Source organism: Dreissena polymorpha, chromosome 7, assembly GCF_020536995.1.
Source record: "Dreissena polymorpha isolate Duluth1 chromosome 7, UMN_Dpol_1.0, whole genome shotgun sequence".
NCBI lineage: Eukaryota > Metazoa > Mollusca > Bivalvia > Myida > Dreissenidae > Dreissena > Dreissena polymorpha.
Genome location: NC_068361.1, coordinates 77,405,784 through 77,429,876, shown reverse-complemented (window position 1 = coordinate 77,429,876; position 24,093 = coordinate 77,405,784). Strand labels below are relative to the sequence as shown.

The window sequence follows — 24,093 nt, the reverse complement described above, 5'->3', positions numbered from 1 at the left end:
GGCTGTCTGCGGGAGGGGGGTAGCAGCTGTTATAACATGGGTATAGTCAAACCTTGTGACACTCTAGAAGTCTGATGTTTTGCACAATCATTATGAGACTTGCATAGAACCTTTTTTTCAAATGATATATCAGCATAGTTTGAAAATGGCCCTTGTCCTTTTAAAAACATGGACGCCGTTGGGTAGGGCAGTTTTCTTATGTGGCTATAGTGGAACAAGGAGGTGAGGCAGTTGTTCGAGGCTATATTGATATATTGTGGACGCACTAGAAGACGATCATCATTAATTTCAATCAGAACATTTTTTAATGATATCTCGACTGAGTTTGTAAATGACTCCGGTCTGGTTTTTCTTCTTTTGCGTCTTGGAAACCATGTAAACACTTAAAAACACATATAATTTTGTCCAATGATCATTAAACTTGCTCAGAACATTAGTTCTTATGATTTCGAGGTCGAGTATGAAATAAGTTCCGATCCATTAAACAACACGCTTAGCGGTTCTACTGACCTATTGTGTAAACAGTGATGTTTCAACAAAAGGGATTAAAATGTGCGAAAGCGACTCTTTGCGGATAATGGAGCGTGTCTGTCAAAATCGTCAATACTATGCGTATCCTTGGAAATTTATGAAATTCTACGCTGGATTATAGTGTGCAATCGATAATTGCCGGGCGTAAAATCGGATGATTAATAACGATAGTGGAAGTGGCAAATGCGCGGTTATTTTCGGGCACTATTTTTTCAGAGATCTTTTTTTTTACAAGACGAAAAAAAGTAGGGTCGGGACCAAAATCGTAGGTAGGGTCGGGTTACCCAAAACACACATTTTTTTTGGCCTAGTTGAAACTTCTATATCTTCAGACTCTAACTCTATATATCGCAAAGTGTAAGATATTGCTACTGCAATAAATGATGTAGCCATTATTGACAGATTGGCAAGTGTTCCAAATGGTGATCTTGTAGCCATTGGGGCTCGATATCATAGAAAAAAGGTTGTTTGACTAAATACTACCAGTGTAATACTTATGCATTTTCCGGGCTGACACCCAATAAGGCCACTTCTGAAAACCAAACAAATTCATACACAATAATTGATGAGATAATTAAAAATGAATTTGAGCATTCTATTGTTGTTGATAAAAAGGTGTTCTTCTTTCCTACATTAAAAAAAAACGTTTTGTTGAAATTTCTGAATCAGAAGATTGTTCAAATGATGCAAACTATTATAAAAGTTCCAATTTTAAAAGGTTGTTTGAAAAATTATGGCCAGAGGTATCCTTTATTCATCAGCATGAAAAGCCTGACCTAGTTTGTTCGTCTAGTTTGACTATTAATGATGCTGTCAGAAAGTCAAAGGAGATGGAACAGGTCATTCAAGATGACAATGAGTGTTCATACGATGAACTACCAGAGTCAGAGGACGACACAGATGAAGCTGTAGTTCATAAGGCGATGGGTATTTTGAGAAGACGAATTATAGAGAATAATCCTAAATTTGATGACTTCTTTTACGCTCCAGAAGAAATCAAATTGTCAGATCAGAAGCAGTTTGTGGAGTCTCTTCTTTACAAGGCAGTGTGTTGGTTACATGACAAAAATGCTACAAGGAAGCTTCTGAGAGGACCATTACAAGATGTCTAGCTGTTGCATGTGACCTAACTACACTTGTCACGTAAAACCAATCCCCTAAACACCTGGGCTTATGGATACACCTCAACAACGAGTTTGGCAGCCGCCATCTGATTGAAGATATGTACTCTCTTGTTTATTCCATCTCATATCCAGATCTTCGGTTATTCTTGACATCAGCAGCCCAACAGAACATTGCACCACACAAAATAACAGACTCTGGTGGTATTGTACCAGACAATATACTACCTAGAGACCAAAGGGGGAAGCTCGTAGTGGCAGTTGCTGATAACTGGAATCTGAATGAGCGAACAGTTTTAAGATGGTAAAAGGACGTCTCATGCGATGACAAGCATGTTGGTCAGCAGTGCGCAAGCCGAGTCAATGAGGATTTCACGATTTCCGAAAGCAACAAGTAGGACGTTTGACAGTCAGTCACTTCCTGGTTTACAGGAGTTGTTTTTCAGTGTTTGTAACTTGAAAACATAATTTGTTATTTGCATCATTTGTATTAGTAAATACATTGTAAATATATATTACAACATTTGTAAATAACGTTTATGAGTCTGTATCAAGCACTAATACCTGGTTAGATTTGATAGTTGAATAAATATTGCCTTGATAAGTCTTAAAGTATTTATTAAAGATTAAAAGCAAACTTATTAAACTTGATGGTTATAATGCCAAATGACTTTCCACGAACCAGGAAAATGACCACATAGCGTATGTAGTCTTTGTTACCATGGTTACCAACACAATTTTAGGCATTTACTTTTGTTTAAAATAAATGTGGCTATATAATAAAGAGGTTAGTTATCACAGCAAATGTAAAGCATTTGAATTAAAAAAGAAAATGATATGTCAATACTCAAATTTTCGTTTATTTTTCCATTTTGACCATGAAATGACCTTGACCTTGACCTTTGGTGACCTTAGTGATCTGTTTGGTAGAAGCCCTATATCAATGGATTACTTTTATCAGATATTAAAGTCAGTACATATATGTGTTCAATAGACGTATTCAATTCATCTTTATTAGTAATTGAATCATAAAACGGCGGCCATCTTGGACGCCATCTTGGATTTTTAAGCCCTCCAGCACTTTCCAGAAAAAAGACATCTTGTTCTGAAATCTACAGACCCTGACGAACATTTTTGTATAGTAAACCCTCTGTTTATAAGTTGTGGCCAGTTAGATGTTATAAAACTTAACAAATTTGCAGCAATATAACTAAACCGAAAATTTGCGAATCTGAAACAACTTTTTTCAATTTTGTCAATTTACCAAACCGTGAAAAGATCCCTTTTAAGTATTGTTTAATTGCTTTATCTCAACGATTCCGTATAAATATAACAACATAAATAGATTAATTTATGAGTGAATAGGTGAAATGTATTGCTTGAAAATATGCCTATATTTCGAGTAATATGTTATGTAACTAAATTACTTTAGTTCGCATCGACCAATCCTGATGGGACTTTGTATACAGCAAACGTGCTTGGTGATCGAGCTCGGTATTATATATTGGGTGTGTTGGGGGTCTTAGTCAATGTTGCTATTAAAAGGTAGAAATGGCACTCGCACAAAAGTTAAAGTTTGGACGGAGATTCGGTGTTAGGTTGCTAACATGCAGACCTAGCTTCCAATTGCACTTTTGTTTTAATTTAAATTAATAACTTAAGCTTTCAAAACGTGGTTTCGTGGCGTTTCCGTGTTTAGAGTGTTTCAGTTTCATTCTTATAAAAAGTGTTCACTATTATAACCACGTAAGCTAGCGATCGATGGTAAAAGGTTTAACTGTTATCTGCCCATTATAAAGCATTTAAATTTAACAACATGTACAATGTGATCGATTGGTTGCCAATAGCTATTTAAGTTAATCGTTCATGGTTGAATAGCAAAATCAATGACAAAGGACGGTCGATAATACTTCCATTTTCAATGTCCGCTATACTCATATCTAAGTTTATACATAGTCCTCTGCTGCGTCATTCGTATGGCGCGTCAAACGTTGCAAAATTCAATGTTTCCATACTTTTGTGGTATAGTTGAATATATATGTTCTATATTTCCATTTTTGTGTGGTATAGTTGCATATATATGTTGTATAAATTCATATATATATATCGTAAAATCCGATATATGTATTGCATAACAAATATATGTTGTATAATTTCATATTTATGTTCGATATTTACATATATATGTTCTAAAAGTTCATATATGTATTCAATATTTTGATATATATGTGGTATAAATCTGATATTTGTGTGGTATAATTTTCAAAATATTTGTGTGTTCTAATCTTTAATATGCGTGTGCAATAATTCCATATGTTTGTTGTAAAATTTTCATATTTTTATTTGATGCGTACGTGACTCGAACCCATTTTGTGTATACTGATGAATTAATGACCTGTCGGTCATGGACAATGGTCATAAAACAAATGTTGTAACGGCGTGGTTTTGTATAGCTGTTAGATCTTAATCATTTCGTTTTTGTCTTTGGTACTAACCCCAAATATGAAATATCGCTGTCATCGCGATTTTAAAGCACATGGTTTCATATCAAAACAAGCGTGAAAGTGCCTGCATATATCCCACCATACATTGATCATATGTTTTCAATTCAGTAAAATGTGCACCTATACTAAAAGTATGCCATACAACAACTGTTGGCTTACAGAGAGTAAGATACAAATGACTCGTTACAATAACAACTGTCTATTCACTGAAACAAATGCATTATGAAGCATCAGCTTTCTAACATTTGGCTCGGCGTTTTGCCGACAGGTATCTTATTTTAAGTTTTTCTATGTCAAGTTTAACCTAACACTGTTGTTTTATTTTTCAGAAAAAACTTCGTGAGCTTATAACCATTCCACACACACTGGACTCGTAAACATGGGTAGGTTAAACGTAGTATAACTAGTATTAGTACATTAACGCAATGAGCTACGCGTCCAAAATGTTACACACATAAGCATGTTACGTTATTTAATGAGTGTTAATACTACATAACATGTTTATATTTGATATTGTTAAGGGAAAACATAATAATAGTCGGAAAACACGTGGGTCTGTCGCAATTGCATATATCCCTAGAAGTCTTAAGTATTGTTTTTATCTTGACAAATCAGCTACTGTGTAATACCATAACGTATTCTTGGTTGTAATCTAAATGGATCATTTATATACCCCCACAAACGAAGTTTAGAGGGGTATATATGAGTGAACTTGTTGGTCTGTCTGTCTGTCTGTCTGTCGGTCCGTATACAGTGTCCGCTCTCTAATTCAAGTTTTTTTCATTCGAGCTTCACCAAATTGGTCAGAAATTGTATCTATATGATGTCTAGGTCAAGTTCGAATATGGGTCATGCCGGGTCAAAAACTCGGTCACGGGGTCACTTAGTGCGTTTTAAACATTAAGCATGGTGTCCGCTCTCTAATTCAAGTAGTGTTCATCCGATCTTCATCAAACTTGTTCAGTAGTTTTATCTAGATGATCGTAAGCCCAAGTTCGAAATAGGGCCATGCCAGATCAAAAACTAGGTCACGTGGTCACATAGTACATTTTACACATTCAGCATGGTGTCCGCTCTCTAATTCAAGTAGTTTTCATCCGATCTTCACCACACTTGTTGTATCTAGATGATGTGTAGGTCAAGTTCGAACATGGGCCATGCTGGGTCAAAAACTAGGTCACGGGGTCACTTAGTGCGTTTTAAACATTGAGCATGGTGTCCGCTGTTTTTTGTGAAGATAACATGCAAAATATTCTGTGTCAATGCGGAATGTGGGGGTATTTGTCACGTCTGTGACAAAGCTCTAGTTTTGTTTATAATACGCTTTAAAAGTGTTTGTTTCAACGTTCCGATTCAAAAGAATGCATTTTCATTACAAAAATTAAGAGATGTGAACAATCCTATGCATAGCCTTACATCGCCTTCATATTATCCAGCATCTTCGAGCGGAGGGCCAAGGAAAAGAAGGCCGGACTTCTCCTGTATGGAGCAGCCGCCACTTATTAAACAGCTCAGAGGCATTCTTTCGGAATACCCGGACGGCGGACAGATTCTTAAAGTAGGAACCTACACCCGAATCATTGCTTCTAATTTTTGTTGATACCAATAATGATTCGCATGTAAACTCCTTTACGGAATGTATTTATAGTGTAACTGTACATTTCCTGATTTGTAGGAATTTATTTAAAATGTATCGTTTCCGATATATAAGAATTGAAAAGAATATCGCTCTTGTGATTTTAAGGAATGGAATCTAAATGTCGCTTTTCTGAGTTTAAGGAATCGATTCAAAATGTCGCTTTCCTGAATTTAAGGAATTGATGCAAAATGCCGACGATGCGGGTGCGTCGGAGTTGAAGATCATGCTGGAAAGCAGGAGGATTAACAGAAATTTGACGGACGAATCTCCAGAGTATACGAAATTCTTTCAGGTTAGGAACGATTTGACATTTACTGTTTCTTGTGTTTTATTTAGATTTCATCAACAGCCGATTAAAGAAAATATTCGCATTATCTAAACCATTTATAAATTACACTAAATCTTCCCCACACAGCAGATTTGTAAGGGTTATCGAGTATTTGAATAAGTTTGTATACCCGATTCAGATAGTCCGTCTGGCCGATCGGCCGTCAGATTTCTTCCGGAGGCATAACTCGGAAACTAGAATAGTTCAACTTGTCCGATTGGCGCAATATTTGGCACATGCGCTTCACACCTAGTCGACCAATGTTCAATCCCTGCCCCGGTGGTGTCGGTGGTGGTCGACAGATATGGGATATGTGGGGTTTCCTCTTGTTAGCCCGGAAAGCTGAAAAATTTAGTTTTAATTCAAAATAATCCCAGCTTTCGTGTGCTAATTATTTGAAACGTCATTGGTTCACACGTCAGGCGCGGAGGGGCCTTATAAACTTCGAAACACACACACACACACACACACACACCTCACGGGTAAATTGAAATCATAAGGGAAAACTGAATTGAACTATAACCAAATTTCTTGCTTATACATTTGCATATGTGTTTATTTGAAATTACAAATGTAGATTGATCTGAAACAGGGATATTGTATAGCACAAGAGCCATTATTTGTAAATATCTACTTTCAAAATCAGTGCTGTTTTGTTAATTAACGTGCTTCATGTCGAACGAGAAATGCCCTTGATCGTCGTGCGGAGAATATTCTCCAACGGCAGTAACACTTATAGCTTGTTCAGTTTCTTTTATTGGATGGCTGAACTAAAACATGGCGAATATGTTATCCAACAATTGCCCAAGCTTGTTTATCTTAGTAAAATCAATAAATCGTTATTTAACTGCACATGCCCTTTTGATTAAACCATATTAAGACAATAACAAACAAAAGAGTCAAAAGTCCTCGGTTCGTTGTGTCGTTAGCGGGCCGATTATGTACGTTCGGCCAAGCTCTTCCTTGTGTTATCGTTTACATTAGCTATCATCCTATGTTTTTCCTTCACTAAAATGTATTACCCAACCAGCTTTCCTTACTTTTTAATTGTTATTCAATTGATATCGCATATTTTGACATATCTTGTGTGACTCAATTTCTATGACAAAACACACAAGTTTAAGCTTGACTCTCTGGAGTGTAGGGCAAACGACTCGAATGTTGCGGTTCATATCACAGTGACATATTTTTTAAATCGGCCCTACAAGGAGGGCCGATATGATAATATGTTCCCGAAAGATACGAATAAATACCTGCTCGCGACGTCATTTTGCTTCGAGTTATAGTCCAATATGTTATATAGGGTAACAAATATATTATTATTGCTTAAATCATGTAAGATGATTGTTGCCACTCAACATTACATTAATTGAATTTACCCTATCCGTTATACGATCGTTTTGTAACAGTTGTTTCGCCTTGTTCGCCTAAACCTTATTTTTGTAAAAAAAATCCTCCTGATAAATTTTTCTAAGCTAACACAATTCTGTAAAACTCATCCCGGAAGTATTTTTTGTATCGCCGGACTCAGCTTGCTCATTTGGTAGAGCTAGAGCACTTGTATGACTATTCATGTTCATCTAGCTCAGTTTGTAGAGTGCTTATAGGAAAATAATGATTAGCTAGCTCAGTAGTTAGATTGCTTGCATGACAATCATGTTTATCTAGCTCAGTTTGTAATGTTATTGTATGCAAATCATGTTCAGCTAGCTCAGTCGGTAGAGCAATTGAATTACGATCATGTTCAGCTTGTTCAGTCGGCAGATTATTTTAATTACAATCATGTTCAGTTAGCTGAGTCAGTAGAGCAATTGAATCACAATCAGATTAAGCCAGCTCAGTCGATAGAGCAATTGAATTAGACTCATGTTCAGCCAGCTCAGTCGATAGAGCAATTGAATCACACTCATGTTCAGCAAGCTCAGTCAGTAGAGCCATTGAATCACACTCATGTCCAGCCAGCTCAATCGATAGAGCAATTGAATCACAATCATATTCAGCCAGCTCAGTCGATAGAGCAATTGAATCACACTCATGTTCAGCCAGCTCAGTCATAAGAGCCATCGAATCACACTCATTTCCAGCCAGCTAATTCGGTAGAGCAATTGATAATCATGTTCAGCCAGCTCAGTCGATAGAGCAATTGAATCACAATCATGTTCATCTAGCTCAGTTTGTAGAGTGCTTGTAGGAAAATCATGTTCAGGTAGCTCAGTTGAGAGTGCTTGTATTACAATCATAATTGGATCGCTCAGTCCATAGAGCACGTGTTTACTCGGACTCGGCTAGCTGAGTTGGAAGCTCGCTTGAATGAGTATCACGTTCAGTTTGTTCAGTTGATGTAGTGATTGTATCGCTTGACTCAGATTAAACAGCGAGTAGACTGTTTGATTTACGCTCATATTTGATAAATTGAATGACATTATTTAACTTGCTCGGTTGGTTAAGCTTATATCACCAGACTAAGCCAGCTCAATGTGTAGAGCGCTTGTATAGCTAAGCCTTCTCAGTCGTTGGAGCGTCTGTTTCGCTAAGCCTGCTCAGTCGGTTGAGCGCTTGTATCGCTTAGCCTGCTCAGTCAGTAGAGCACTTCTATTGGTAAGCCTTCTCAGTTGGTAGAGCACATGTATCGCTAAGCCTTCTTAGTCGGTTGAGGGCTTGTATCGCTAAGCAAGCTCAGTCAGTAGTGCGCTTGTTTCTCTAAGCCTGCTAAGTCGGTTGAAAGTTTGTATCTCTAAGCCTGCTGTATCGGTAGAGAGCTTGTATCGCTAAGCCAGCTCAGTCGGTAGAGCGCCTGTTTCGCTAAGCCAGCTCAGGCGGTTGAGCGCTTGTATCGCTAAGCCAGCTAAGTCGGTAGAGCGCTTGTTTCACTAAGCCAGCTCAGTCGGTAGAGCAATTGTATCGCTAAGCCAGCTCAGTCTGTATAGCGCTTGTTTCGCTTAGCCTGCACAGTCGGTTAAGCGCTTGTGTCGCTAAGCCTGCTAAGTCGGTTGAGCGCTTGTATCGCTGACCATGCTCAGTTGGTAGAGCGCTTGTATCGCTAAGCCAGCTCAGTCGGTAGAGCACTTGTATCGCTAAGCCTGATAATTCGTTTTAACAATTGTATCGCTGACCATGCTCAGTCGGAAGAGCGTTTGCATCATTAAGCCTGCTCTGTCAGTGGAGCGTTTGTATTGCTAAGCCTGCTCAGTCGGTAGAGCGTTTGCATTGCTAAGCCTGCTCTGTCGGTGAAGCGCTTGTATTGCTTAGCCTGCTCAGTCGGTAGAGGGCTTGTATCTCTAAGACAGCTCAGATGGTAGAGCACTTGTTTCGTTAAGCCTGTTTAGTTGGTAGAGCTCTTGTTTCGCTTAGCCTGCTTAGCCTGTAGAGCGCTTGTTTCGCTCAGCCTGCTAAGCCGGTCGATTGCTTTATTGCTAAGCCTGCTGAGTAAGTACAGCGCTTGTTTCCATTAGCCTGTTCAGTCATTAGAACACTTGTTTCGCTAAGCCTGCTTAGCTTGTAGAGCGCTTGTATTGCTTAACCTGCTCAGTCAGTAGAGCGCTTGTGCCGCTAAGCCTGCTCAGCCGGTAGAGTGCTTTTATTGCTAAACCTGCTCAGTCAGTAGAGCGCTTCTATCGGTAAGCCTGCTCAGTCAGTAGAGCGCTTCTATCGCTAAGCCAGCTCAGGCGGTAGAGCGCTGGGATATCTCATTCTGCTAAATCGGTTGAGCGCTTGTATCTCTAAGCCTGTTCTGTCGGTAGAGTGCTTGATTCGCTAAGCCAGCTTTGTCGGTTTAGAGCTTGTATTGCTACGCCAGCTCAGTTGGTAGAACGCTTATTTCGCTTAGCCTGCTCAGTCGGTTGATCACTTGTATCGCTAAGCCAGCTCAGTCGGTAGAGCGCTTGTTTCGCTAAGCATGCTTAGTCGGTAGAGCGCTTGTATCGCTAAGACTGCTCGGTCGGTTGAGCGCTTGTATTGCTAAGCCAGCTCAGTTGGTAGAGCATTTGTATCGCTAAGCCAGCCCAGTCGGTAGAGCGTTTGTATCGCTAAGCCTGCAAATTCGGTATAGCGCTTATTTTTCTTAGCTTGCTTAGTCGGTAGAGAACTTGTTTCGATAAGCCTGCTAAGTCGTTAGAGCGCTTGAAGTGCAAGAATCAGCCTTCTCATTCGTGAGAGCGCTTGTATCTCTCAGTCAGCTCAGTTGGTAGAGCGCTTGTATCGCTAAGCTTGCTCAGTCGTTAAAGCGCTTGTATTGCTAAGCAAGCTAAATCAGTAGAGAGCTTGTTTTGCTAAGCCTGCTCAGTCAGTAGAGCGCATCTTTGGCTATAGCTGCACGGTTGGTAGAGCACTTGTATCGCCAGACGCAGACTACTCAGTCGTAAGAGCTCTTATATTGCTTGCTTTAGCTTGTCCAGTCGGTAGAGCGCGTGTACGAAAATACTGCTACGCTTGCTCAGTAGGAAGTGGGCTCTTATTTAGAAAATAACACACGACAGAGCTGGGTCGGGCGTCTGTAATCGGCCCCCTCCCGACTAGAGACGATTAAAGACGTCAGGCCAAGCTCAGCTGTAAATAATCGTTTATATCTGAAATCGTTCTTTTTTTCTGTTTTTCCTTCACTTAAATTGATTTCCGAACCAACTCTTCGTACTTTTATTTTTCATGCAATTAACCAAGCAATATATGACGTATATCGTGTGACGTAATTTCTATGACCAACACTACAGCTTAAGCTAGACTCTCTTGATTGTAAGGACGACAATTCGAACGTGTTGGTTTATTAAACACTATTTTTTGTTTGTTTTTTAATAATATAACGAATCCAAAACGTTTTTCGGAATTTGTGTTTGTCATAATTGGAAACTTTGATAGGAATACAATTAATCGCTCCGATCGGTCAGTCTATTTCGTTAATCGTTGGTCAGAACGGTAAGCATTCAATATAAATGTTTCATATTGTCCACCGTCAATACACATTTGACTTAATATGTACGTCGGGGATGGATGTTTAATTGTTTTATTGTAATGTGTTTCTTTTTCAGTAGGCTATAGTGTATCTCGTAGAACGCGTTTAACAAGGAAACATAATTGATATGTGCATTCAGATATTTTTCAATATAGGCGCCAGCCCTGTGTATCTTCAACGACGCCGAGTTCACAGAAGAAGACTGGAGAGGAATTCGAATGATTTACAGCAGCGTCAAGGAAGAAGACAGTCTCAAAGTTGGACGATTTGGATTAGGATTCAAATCTGTTTTCCATATGACAGGTACACTGAATACTTGTAGCTGAAACTATTGTATAAAATAGTTATAATATGCTTATATACAACCTCTTATAGATGACGTTTTTCAAAAGAGGTAAATAATTTAAAATTCAATTTTAAATTTTGAACACGACTGTCTTTAAAACAAATAGTATTTCTTATCGCATAATTTGAAAGTAACATTAATCATGCGACAAGACTGATATGACACATAATATATATATATAAAGAATACCACAATCACTGCATGAGAAACTATGTTTCTTGACACTATGTACATTCTCTAATTACACAAATTGGGAACTTTATGCGGATACGTCTTTTTAACTACAGGTAGTGTTATACTGCATTTGCTTTTCAGACTACCCGTGTGTAATAAGTGGTGACACAATGCTTCTTATCGATCCTCACAGACCTGCCCATGAGGTAAATGCAAAATTGAAGATAAATGAAATACATGAAATTGAAGGCATGGAAACGAGCGACTTGTTACGTGCGATTGGAGGAAAATACGGATTCGATAAATCCGTTGTAGATAAAGGATACTTTCGCGGAACTATGTTTTGGTTTCCGCTTAGGGAAAAGGCCTCGCAAATCTCAGAGGATGTTTATGATGTCGGTAAAGTCGAAAAGTTGTTCGGTAGTCTTAGTGCTGAATCATCAAGCATTCTTATCTTCCTTAAATCACTCGTCCGTTTACAGCTGTTAAAAATGTCACAGTCAGGAAACGAAGAACACGTCCTACGAGTACACATTCAAAATGAGAAAGAAATACAGACAAGCAGACAGTCTTTTTTCTCTTGTGTAAAGAGTGCATCGTCTAAGCAAGCTGTGTCATGTGTTTTTACAATGACGATAAAAGAAGAAACAGCTACAGTCACATCGAAGTTAACAAAGTGGCTTGTTGTCAACTATTGCATAGTACATAATGCGACAAATGATTTTAAAAGGCTAATTCAGAGCCCGAAGTTAGGTTTGAGTCCATGTGTAGGTGTCGCCGCGAAGATAGAGCCATTCTCTGCGGTTGATGGACACATATTTTGCTTTTTACCGCTTCCAAAAGAAGGATCGAAACTTACAGGCTTACCCTTTCATGTCAATGGTTTCTTTGCACTTAGCCAGAACAGACACCATTTGAAGTGGGAAACTGACGATCAGGATCACCAATACGTTAGTGATGAGATTCTTTGGAATAAGAAACTATTGACTGAGGCACTGCCTTTAGCATTCCAGAAGGCACTCGATACATCCATAAGCAATGCGGATACGTATGGAAACAAGGCGTCATTGGTCGATGGAGTTTATTTGTGGATTCCCAATTTGGAAACAGTTCTTGATAAATGGAATCTTTTTTTTATGACCGCATTACAGTTGTTTGAGGACAAAAATATTGTGTTTTGTGAACACTTTAATTCTTGGAAACGTGTTTCGGACGCGGTTTTTACCACGTTTTCAAATCTTCCTCACAAATTTGAGTTCGTCAAGGCACCGGTGCGAAAGGCAATCGGTTCTTGCGGACAGTTCCCAGTTGTTGTACCAGAGCACGTATTCCTTACCTTGAATTTGTTGTTTGGACGACAAATCATTGACATATCGCCATTGAATTTCGCTGATATCTTGCGGAACAATGCGACTTACAAAAACATGACAGATAAAGATAAACAAGCTCTCGTTGCGTATCTTACAAGTGAAAGAAACATTCATACATTGGAAGGTCTTGATCTTTTATTGTTGGCGTCGGGAGAATGGGGCACCTTCAAACATAATGGAAGTACTAAATACATTTGTTCTGAGATTGAAGTAAACATGTTTCAAGGCAGTGAAAGAATTTTCATCATGCCGTATGCAAGACTGGACCAATGTACAAAGGAAGCAATGCACCTCATATGCGAACAAAGTAAGTGTATTATTGTTGACGATGCAAGTGCCGTTCATGGTACACTATGTGTGTACATGAAGAGAGTATTACATCATGTAATGGATGGGTTTATTATATATTAACAACAGTACAGTGTTGTGGGTAAACAGGGTCATTATCTATCTTTTTTCCGTACAATACTATAAAGGCTTCAAATTTGGTCATTATAATCATAATCAGCGCGTATAATCTCAATCTCATAAGCTGCTTAGGTCGTTGTCAAATCATGGTGTAGTTTTTTGTTTGGATAAAATAATGACTGAAGAAAGAAGCATTGCTTGTTATTTTGAATAAGCTAAATAACGCTTCATAAATCAGATCATCTTGCCAGAAAACGCATCTACACAGTTAAAGTTTAAGAAGATGTGTTTTAATTTGGAGTTTGGACCACAATTAAGTTAATAGTTCATGGTTTATTAAACCAATAAACAATTACACTATGCACCCATCAAACGGAAAACAAAATGTCATCAAAACGCTTTCAAACGTAAAGAACATTTAGCGATCGAGTTTCTTATTCGTAAAATCACCTTATCAGTCAACAGTTTCATATTGCTCACACATGAAAATGAAACTATAATATAGACGGTGTCTAGAGATGGTTAACGTATTATAAAACGCAAGTATAATGTGTCAGATCTTTGCCTAATACGCTAGCAGCGATTTTCAGGTTAAATCGGAAAAAGTAACCTCTTCAATGGGGGAAAAACCCGCAAAACCTTTAAATTCGGAAAATTTGCGTCGTGGAATTTTCAGATTTGGAAGTATTGGTCTGTTTTATTGATTGCTTCTTAATTGCACAAAACCATGTAAATATTCTTGTACATGCCTTTTTGCAGAAAGGTTGAGTGTGAGTGCTCATTTTCGGACGTAAATTGAGAATTTTATCGATTTCCTTATTTTGGAAAATGCCTTTTCACGGTTGTTTGTTAAGAAGGAAACAGGTTCGCTGGCTAGTTAGTTGAATTATAATTATGAGTAAATTTATCATCCTCTATTCTCAAAATACTGGGAAATCTTCAATATAATCATCATCATCATCATTTTATCATCATCATTATTAAAATCGTCATTGAAATGCTTGTTTATTTTAGAACGTTTTTTTTAAATAAGTTTTATTCATTATAAAATAGACATACAGTCCATGAGTCTTATTTGAGTCTTGATTGATTGATTGATTTATTTCAATATATACTGACAGAAAACATGAATATATAATGGAAGAATAAATGACAATACAAGTATAACACACACACACACACGTGCTTAAATAAGAAAGAAACATGCATGAATTAAAATACGATAGTGAAGCCATGACAACCATCATTATATATCAAAGAGGACACAAAAAAGCGTTTGAAAAAACACTTATATTTTCATTTTGGCCCATGAGATATAGTGTTGTGTGACATAGGCAGACATAATAAGATAGAAATATATATCACAGATTTGAGCACCTTCGTTCAGTCACCTTTAAGAAAGACAACTATAAATAACTCAAAACATCTATAGTGCACCTAGTTTGAAATTATTAAGTATTAAACTATTAAAACTTAGTACCTATAGCTATTCTTAAATAATGATAAGAACGACATGTATTTAGCTTTTAAAGCTTGTAAAAATTAAGTGACAACAAGCAATTTACAATCAATATGAGCAACCTACAGACACAACACATATTAAAAAATGGTTAAGAATCATGTAGACTAATAAAATGTTCCATAGCATTGAACTTATTATTAAACAAATACAAATTAGGCATGGTTGTTTATATGTGATGGGGTTTTCGAATAAAACAAAGAGAGAAGTTAATTATTATAATATTAATATAGCACTAATAATTCAACATGACACTTATTTTAAGCTCGACTATTATATATGAAATATATATAGTGGAGCTATCCTACTCACACCGGCGTCGGTGTGAGTGTGCGCGTGAGCGTTAGCGTGAGCGTGCGAATGTTAAAGTTTGCGTACCACCTCAAATATTGTCTACGTCCCTTGACATATTGCTTTTATATTTTTCATACTTCCTAACCAACATGACCCCAATCTATAAACAAGAGCAGACAACTGTATCAAGTATTTTGTAGGAATTATGGCCCTTTTTTCACTTAGAAAATTTAAAATTTGGTTACGTTTTGTGTTTAGGTACACTTACTAACTATAAAAAGGGGACTGTGCAGGCAAAGTAATTGTTACTCTGACTGGCATTTTGACAGAATTATGGCCCCTTTTATACTAAGATAATTGAACATTTGTTAAAGTTTTGTGTTTTGGTCCATTTTACTCCTAAAGTCTCATAGCAATTGCTTTCTATCATAACTATCATGAGGGGACTGTACAGGAAAAGTTGCATAACACTTGTTGGCATTTTAACGGAATTATGGTCCTTTTTTGACTTAGTAGCTTTGAATATTTTGTTAAATTTTGTTTTTAGATCCACTTTACTTCTAAAGTATCAAGGCTATTGCTTTCAAACTTCAAATACTTTCTTATTATCATGCGGGTACTGTACCTGGCAAGTTGAATTTGACCTTGACCTTTGAATGACCTTGACTCTCAATGTCAAATTAATAAATTTTGCTAAAATTGCCATTACTTCTTTATTTATGATTAGATTTGATTCATACTTTAAAAAAACATTACTTACCTGACATACCACAATTGTACTCCACCCAAACCATCCCCCACGCCCCACCCCAGAATCCCCCCCTCACAACATTTTGTTTCCCCTTTTTTCATATTTTTGAAAGATAATCACACCCACACATTATACCCCCTCTACACCCCCACACACCCCCACCCAAAAATATTTTTTTAAACAAAAAATATTTATTTATTTCATTTTAGATTGACCGTCCAACCATCCCACCAAAGCTATTGCTATCAAACTTGAAATAAAATCTTATTAGTTTGTTTTATGTCTTTACAAATGTTCAATAGATTGTAGAAAATATACCTGTACTCAGAATCGTCTATAAAGTACAACTTCTTTAAAACATTAGCGATCAATATGTTTCAATTATGGTCCTCTTCCACTTAGAATATGTTCCCCATGATGGCTTACGTTATACTGTCAAGCACTCGAATAGTCGAGCGAGCTCTCTTCTTACAGCTTTTGTTTAAAAGGTCTCCAATAATTAAAACGTCTTTAGAACTGTCCAGGTGCTGAAAAGATAATCCAATCCAATGTAAATATGCGTTGAAGAAATTTCGGTCAACTGACAAAACAAGCCAACTGGATTATCACACCAACTGGCCCTTAACAAACGGTCAACTGGGTAAACATTCCAACTGGCTTTCCATATCAGGCCATTAAAAACAAGACAAATTAAAACAAAAAAGGTCTTAAAGTACAAAAAACCTCACGTTTTCTATTTATTTGCCATTATTACAGCTATCAATAAATCTTTTCTGATGTACATTTCAGTGATTTCACTACAAATGATGCATGGCATTATAACTATAACTATTAAACCAAAATGATTTTCACAAATGTACATTTAATGAATTCGATTGTCTACACACATTGGAAACATTTTTCTACCACATTATGTTCACATTATTCTTATTAGCACATTGATGAATCGTTATTAACACTTACAGAGGAACCACCAACCCCGCAATAGTAAAAACCATATTTTTAAGACCATAACCCAGAAAAAATAATCGTTTATCGTTTATGTTAGAAATACTAACGTGCTTAAATACAATTTAAAGAAATGATTGGAAGTACAGAAATAAGCATGTCTAAACATATTCAGTTAACGAGATACAAGATCTGCAAAACACGGATGTCTTTCGAACAGTTGACCTGGACAAGACTCTATAGCTGTTCTTCATATGAATGGAGTGTTTCATTTTCTTAACTTATTCTTTTGGATTTTTTAACTTTACATTCACAATGCGTATCTAAAAAACACAATATCTTAGTTTTTTTCCAGCAAAAGCTCACTTGTACTAAAAAAAGCATAGGATAAGAAAACATTTTTGTTTCGTAAACCCCAAAAGAACGATCGCTTTTAGAAACAAAGTGCAAAAACAATGGTTTAATACTTCAGGCGTTATATATTCTTTCTGTACTATTTAATATTTTCAAATGAACCCAGGCAAAACTAATTTAAACCGTCCATCCATTAAATGGATATGTTGCCGTGGACATATAATATTTCAAGTTGATTGAATAGAATATTAAATAAAATTTTGATTTACAACTCAAAAGAAACATTAATACACTCGGTCAAAGCCACAGTTAATAGATCAGCTCTTTAAACTTGTCACATTATGAACTTTACATGACAAACACAACTTGTAAAAAACAAAACATGTATCGATGCACTGTTGATTTTCCTTTGAATCTATCTGAATAGCTTTTAGCTCTGTTATCGCAGACGTTTGTATATTATATTGAAGATATGGCCCTCAATTGTATATATCAAAAGAACGGAAAAGATACTAAATAACTTATGGCGGCCCTAAATTGTATATATCAAAAGAACGGAAACGATACTAAATTAGTTATGTAGGACCTGTCGTAAATTGTTTAAATAATCATATACATGTGTGGCAGGCGAATATGGCGGTATTATCCTTTCAAATCATACGGTTATATCGAAAACGGTTAAACTCACGATTCTCTCACATCTATCGAAACCTGTTGAAACAAACAATGGAAAGGTTTTAAGGTCATTATTATAATTATGCCTATAACGTTATTTTACTTATATGTGTGTTTCCTCAACAATAAATATGAATCTGATTTGGGTTTGTATTAATATATTTGTAGTCCGATCAGTGATCGTAATTTGGTATCAATTTATAAGAATTATGCATATATTATTCCAATATGTAGTAAACTTATATAATATTGTTATACATTTATGTTTTCTAACAACACAGAAAGACATGTTTGCTGCAAGATAACACGATCACGCGCTAATATTCAAATGTGTATATACATTTAATTGTATTGGTCACGCGAATTCGATTCCGGTCTGGCAAGTTATGAGATATGTTCGGATAGAAAGCCTGATTTTTTCCCTTAGGGTACAGGAAGTCTAAAAACGTGCAGAAAAAACACTGAATGCTAATAAATAAGAAAATCCATGCGTAAAATTTATGCTCATGTAATTCACGGGTGCTGGGTCAATTTTGTGGAGCCACATAAATATTATCACAATTAAAGTTTGTTTTTTGTTAACGAAAATGCTAAATTTGAGCAAAAACAAAATTTTGATTTTATTATGCAATCATATATCATCTGCACTACCATATCGAACATAAGGTAAATATAGCCATTTTATACTGGCACAAAGAAATTAACCCAAAAAAGCTAAAGCTAACCATGAAATGCACTCGTTTATTTATAATTTGTTAATTATAACATCGTCCGTTAGTTACAGAGATCTTCCGAACACATTAAAAAATTAAAATTCATGCCTTTACTCATTTATATCTGACTTTAAAGGCCTTATCGCTGATAAGGTCACCCCCCATCTTATTTATACTTGCACTAAGAAATTATCCCAAGAAAATCGCTGGTACCAACTAAACTGTTTGAGGGTGCGGTTATATAATTATTAGAAGCAAAATTCGTATGCATGTTTATATGTACATGACTTAACGTTATACGCATGCGATATATCTTTTATATAACTTCTTTTAAAGTCCCCGTTCATAGCTATTTATATATCGGCAGAATCGTAAGAAAACCTGTTTTTGTATTGAGGATATCACTGAAATTCCGGTTGAAATCAGTTAAAAACAAACAATATAGCGATTTTTATTTTGGGGTCGAGTACGGTAACGTATGAAAAGAACCTAATTAATATTCATTATTCGACACGTTGAATCAAACCTTAACAAACAAATTTGCGGATACGGGCGCATTTAGCGGAGAGAAGGTAAGAACAAATGCAAATACATCTGTTACAAACGGAAATGAGTTGCAACGCTACGTTTTTGCTAAATCTATGTATTTATCTTCCACATGCTAATAATGTTTAGCGAAAACTAAATACAGATAAAGTTTGCATAACCCGCGACGCTGCAATGAGTTTCTCCTATTGCATTTATTTATGACATGTATATATTATTTTATCGATTCAAAACCGATTTTGACCAGGTTTTCTATGTCAACCTCGATAAAAAATATATTTAAATGAATATATGTAAAGTTTTTTTTTCGCTATACGATTTTTATGCAAAACAACGAGCTATTCCGCGAACTGGGATTTTAAGTACAATCTTCAATGACGATTGCTATTGGAGTTAGTTCGAATCCTATTGAAGACGTGTTACGGACACAACATATTTGTTAGAATTCTAGGCATTTTGTGTAAATGATTTCACCGATATGTCATTGTAACTTGATAAAAATATGGCATATATATTAACGGAAAAAAAATGTCGATATTCTTCTTTAAAATTAAACAAAAGTATTAATGGACTTTAATGATTCGTAGGTTCATGACACGAATCTCGATAAAATAATCACATTTATTCTGTACGTTATCACACAATAATTAGCAGCACCTAATAATGATCAAAATGAACGTAAGAAATTGTATTTAAAACATATTATACAATAAGTTTATTTTGAGCATGCACGTGAATTTAATTCTTGTTGCAACAATGTTACCGCATTTATGATTTACCTTGTGTGTATTTTATATATTCAGAACACTACCCTATTCGGGATTTAGATGACGCCATTTTGAAACAATTGCTGCTACAAACGCTCCAGTCACATTTGGGACCATCATTGATTATGACTGAGAGGTCAAATCTGACAATGAAATGGCTTAGACTTGTTTGGTGTTCTATATCCAACCGTGGAATCCGTAAGTTTTTAGATGTTCCAATCTTTCCAGTTCTGGAAGCCGGATCCTTTGATTCAAAATATAACATAAAACTTGTCCCTCTGCACAAGTCTGATTTACTTTTGAAGACTGACCAAACTGGCAATAGAATCAAATGCTTGGATAATGACGTTGAACGAAGCTTATGCTTGCTTGGAATTACAGTTATAACTCAGTTGCCAAGTTGGTTATCGTGTGAAATGATAAAAGAGTTCGTTGTGCGTCCAACGATAGAAGATGTAAAACAGCTATTGCAAAGGAAAGCAAGATCCATTGACCAGCAAACGATAGACTCGTTTAACAAAAAAGCTACGATGTCAAACAGATCTCAATTTCTTGACTTCTTGTCACAGTTTGGCTCATTCGACGACGATTTGGTTTATTTATTACGAAAACTATTGTTGTTTAGATCTATCAAAGAATTAGACAAATGTGTTTTCGTTGATTCCCACACACATTTTGTAAAAGAATCTGAAAAAGACAAGTTCCCTAAGGAAATTGAATATCCTGATAATTGTATCATAGTTAGAGGAAAGGAAGAGGTCATAGTCAAACAACTAGATTGTACGAAACTGACTTTGCACGAATTTATGCGCGTGAAACTAGCAGACCCCGAGTTTAACATGTCAAAGAAAGAAAATAAATATGTTATGGTATTCTTTCTAACCCGTATTCAACAATTTTCTTCCCTGATTGAACCTGTCTCCGAAATGCGATTCATGAAAGACACTGCTGGGCAATTAGTTAAACCGTCAGAAATTTTTGACCCATTTGACAAATTTCTTTGTCGTTTGTTCAACGGAGAACATGTTTTTCCGGTAGCTACATACGAATTGCGATCACACAGAGCTGCATTCATCAAACTTGGAATGAAAGGAGTTGACAAAATACTGCCTGAAAATATCTACGACGTTGCAAAAACCATTGACGCTATGTCCAAACTCGACTATAACATGTGTGATAAAGCAAAAGCTCTTCAAGAATACATCGAACACAATCCAGGTGTACTCAGGAAAACACTATGGTCAGGTAAACATCTAGGGAATGAAATAAAAGACCTGTCATGCTTTGTATACTGCTCTTCAGAAGAGTGTGAATGGAACAATCGTTTCCCGCAGCTTCTCAAGTGGTTTTCTACTAAGAGTAGTGTATGTTGCCCAGGAGATATGAAAGAAATAAAATTTTGGCAACTGGTGTGTTCCTCAGTGCCGCTGATAAAAACGCGTTCTACAGAAGTGTCGTTGTTCTATGATTGGAATACATCCCCTTCTACTGAAAAAATTCTTCTCCATTTGAAAAGCATTCAGCAGTATTCCATATCAACAGACATGACGCTAGAATTGTTGACAGTTATCAAAACAATCTATCAAGCTTTGTCTAAGCAATCAACTCCAATAGTAAAAGAAGCATTAGTTTCTAATGCACTTGTTTGGACATCTGATAACAATTTTCATGCCCCTTCTAAAGTTATCATGCAAAAGAATGATGATGATATACAATTAAAACCATACATGTATTTCCTTTCACAAGAACTTGGATCAAACGTTTGCAAAGAATTGAAAACGTTTTTCACCTGGTTAGGATGTCACTCACGACAGGATGAAAACGTTCTTGTACGCGTATTGCATGATCTAAAAAATAAATATTTAAACAGCAAGGTCAGCGAAGCTGAAATTAAGACAGATTTGAAATGTGCGCAGATGATTTTAGAAAGGTTAGCAGAAGCCAACATTGACTTATCTTGGGCATCGGATAACATATTAATGGTTGTACAATCAAACTCAGACCAAACGATTAAATTTGCAAGATTGTCGGAATGTGTGTATGATGACGACCCGACAGGGTTTAACGATGTTGTCGATGGTGAAAATATTTGCTATGTGCATGCGCAAATACCATTACGTACCGCAGAAAAGCTTGGCGTGAAGTCTGTCACTCGACATGCACTAGCAGAGGCACAGGATTTTGATCATTGGGGCCAACATGAAAGTTTTACTACACGTTTGCGATCACTTCTTCGTGATGGATATACAGACGGTCTTTCTGTGCCTAAAGAATTGTTGCAAAATGCAGATGATGCGGGTGCTACAGAAATTTGTTTCGTGTATGATGAGCGAAAACATTCAGATTCCCGGGATAGATTACTTAGCAAAAGTCTCTCCGACTTTCAAGGTAGTGCCTTGTGGTGTTATAACAATAAAGTCTTTTCCGAAAAAGATCTCCGGAATATCATTAAGTTTAACAATTCTGCTAAATCTGAAGACGTAACAACAATTGGTAAATTTGGGCTTGGTTTTAATGCTGTCTACAACATAACTGACATTCCAAGCTTTATATCCGGTGCGGACATGGTGATTTTCGATCCGCACGAAAAATACCTTGATGATAATAGTACTTTGAAACGTTCTAATGGGAAAAGAATACCTTTATCAAAACGAACTTTGGTTAAACGACACATCGATCAATTCAAGCCATTTCAGGGTATGTTCGGTTGCAATGTGTTAGATGATCCTTTTGAACCATATCAAGGAACATTGTTTCGATTTCCACTTCGAACAGCTCAAGAAGCAGACCAGAGTGAAATTTGTAAAACAGTATATTCGCACAGTGAAGTTCAATCTTTATTAGTGATGTTAATGAAATCGGCGGACAAATTATTACTATTTTGTCAAAACGTATTGTCATTAAAACTTTTCCACATATCGGCTAATGCTACGTCATCAACTGAAATGAAGACTGTTTATATGGCACAGAAGGACTCCTTTAGGCATTCTGGTAAATGCTGCACTAGACTTGAGACTGGTATTCTGAAAAAGGTTGCATCAGTCCATGAAAATCAATGTGATTTCGGCATGGAAGAGCATCATACTATTAAGATTAGACAGACTTTTTATGAACACGCTTCGTTATTTCCTAATCGAATTTACTCAGGAGCCGATCTAAACGTTACGTGGCTTGTAACATGGGTATCAAAAAATGGACCAAAACAGTTAAAACACGTGGACGCAGTTCCTCTTGTTGCTGTTGCAACACTGTGTAAAACGGAACATGATTGGGCATGTCAACCATTGGAAACACTGACTAAGGGAAACTATGATACAGGCCATATGTTTTGTTTCCTTCCGTTGCCAATTAAAACTGGATTGTCGTTTCATATCAATGGTTGTTTTAGAGTTTCAGATGATAGGCAGAGACTTACCCTACTGAATGAAGATGACAAAACGAGCGGATCGAAGTTTATTTTTCATGCTTGGAATATATTTCTTCTTCAGGATCCTTTAGTAACAGCACTCCTGAGTCATATTCAGATAACGAATCGTTTTTGTCAAAGGAACGAAGATGCATATCGTGCATGGCCTCATAATTTCAATCCGGATGTGTTGCCCTTTGTTGCAAGCTTGTACAGAGCTGTTATAGATCAGAATAAACCAGTGTTCAGAGACCAAAGTAACAACATGCCATTCAGTAAAATTCTGATTCTTGAAAAAAAGATTTTCACTACGCATGTTCATGCATTTTTTGACTTTTTGTTGAATGTACCATTTGGAATAGATAGGACCGTTGTTTATGTTCCTGACTTTGTCTGTAGTAATCTGCGTTTATTTAACAAAGACAAAGCCCCCATTGTCGAGCGTGCATTTATTTCCAAGACCGACGCATTAGTCCACTTCCTTCATCACATCAGTGATCCATATTGGACGAATAAAGAAACTGTTCGCAACAACTTGCTCGCCTGGACAATAATGGAAGCCGATGAAAAGGTTAAACAATGTTTTAAAACTATTGCTTGCATAACAACCCAACCATTTGGTAGATTACGATCAGTTTTAGACCTCGTCCATCCGGAATCGCAACTTGCAAAGATGTTTTTTGACACCGATGAACGGTTTATCAGTAAATGTAAAAATTTAAATGAGCCAAAGATATATACCAAGCTTGTAGAA

At 36.6% G+C, this 24,093-nt stretch overlaps 3 protein-coding genes across 5 annotated transcripts in view; 2 read left to right on the top strand and 1 right to left on the bottom strand.

Moving 5' to 3' along the window:
* Positions 1–24,093, bottom strand: part of LOC127836919 (uncharacterized) — a 74,736-nt gene that overhangs the window by 26,210 nt on the left and 24,433 nt on the right. The window lies entirely within an intron of this gene.
* The window catches only part of LOC127836917 (sacsin-like), a 92,556-nt gene that overhangs the window by 53,846 nt on the left and 14,617 nt on the right, over positions 1–24,093 (top strand). The window lies entirely within an intron of this gene.
* The window catches only part of LOC127836918 (sacsin-like), a 31,433-nt gene that overhangs the window by 7,100 nt on the left and 240 nt on the right, over positions 1–24,093 (top strand). Inside the window, exons 4-9 of the mRNA XM_052363562.1 lie at positions 4,486–4,539; positions 5,593–5,714; positions 5,971–6,087; positions 11,224–11,371; positions 11,730–13,265; positions 19,970–23,910. Coding sequence (XP_052219522.1) covers positions 4,536–4,539; positions 5,593–5,714; positions 5,971–6,087; positions 11,224–11,371; positions 11,730–13,265; positions 19,970–23,910 — 5,868 coding nt within the window. The 5' untranslated portion in view covers positions 4,486–4,535. The remainder of the gene's footprint in view (positions 1–4,485; positions 4,540–5,592; positions 5,715–5,970; positions 6,088–11,223; positions 11,372–11,729; positions 13,266–19,969; positions 23,911–24,093) is intronic.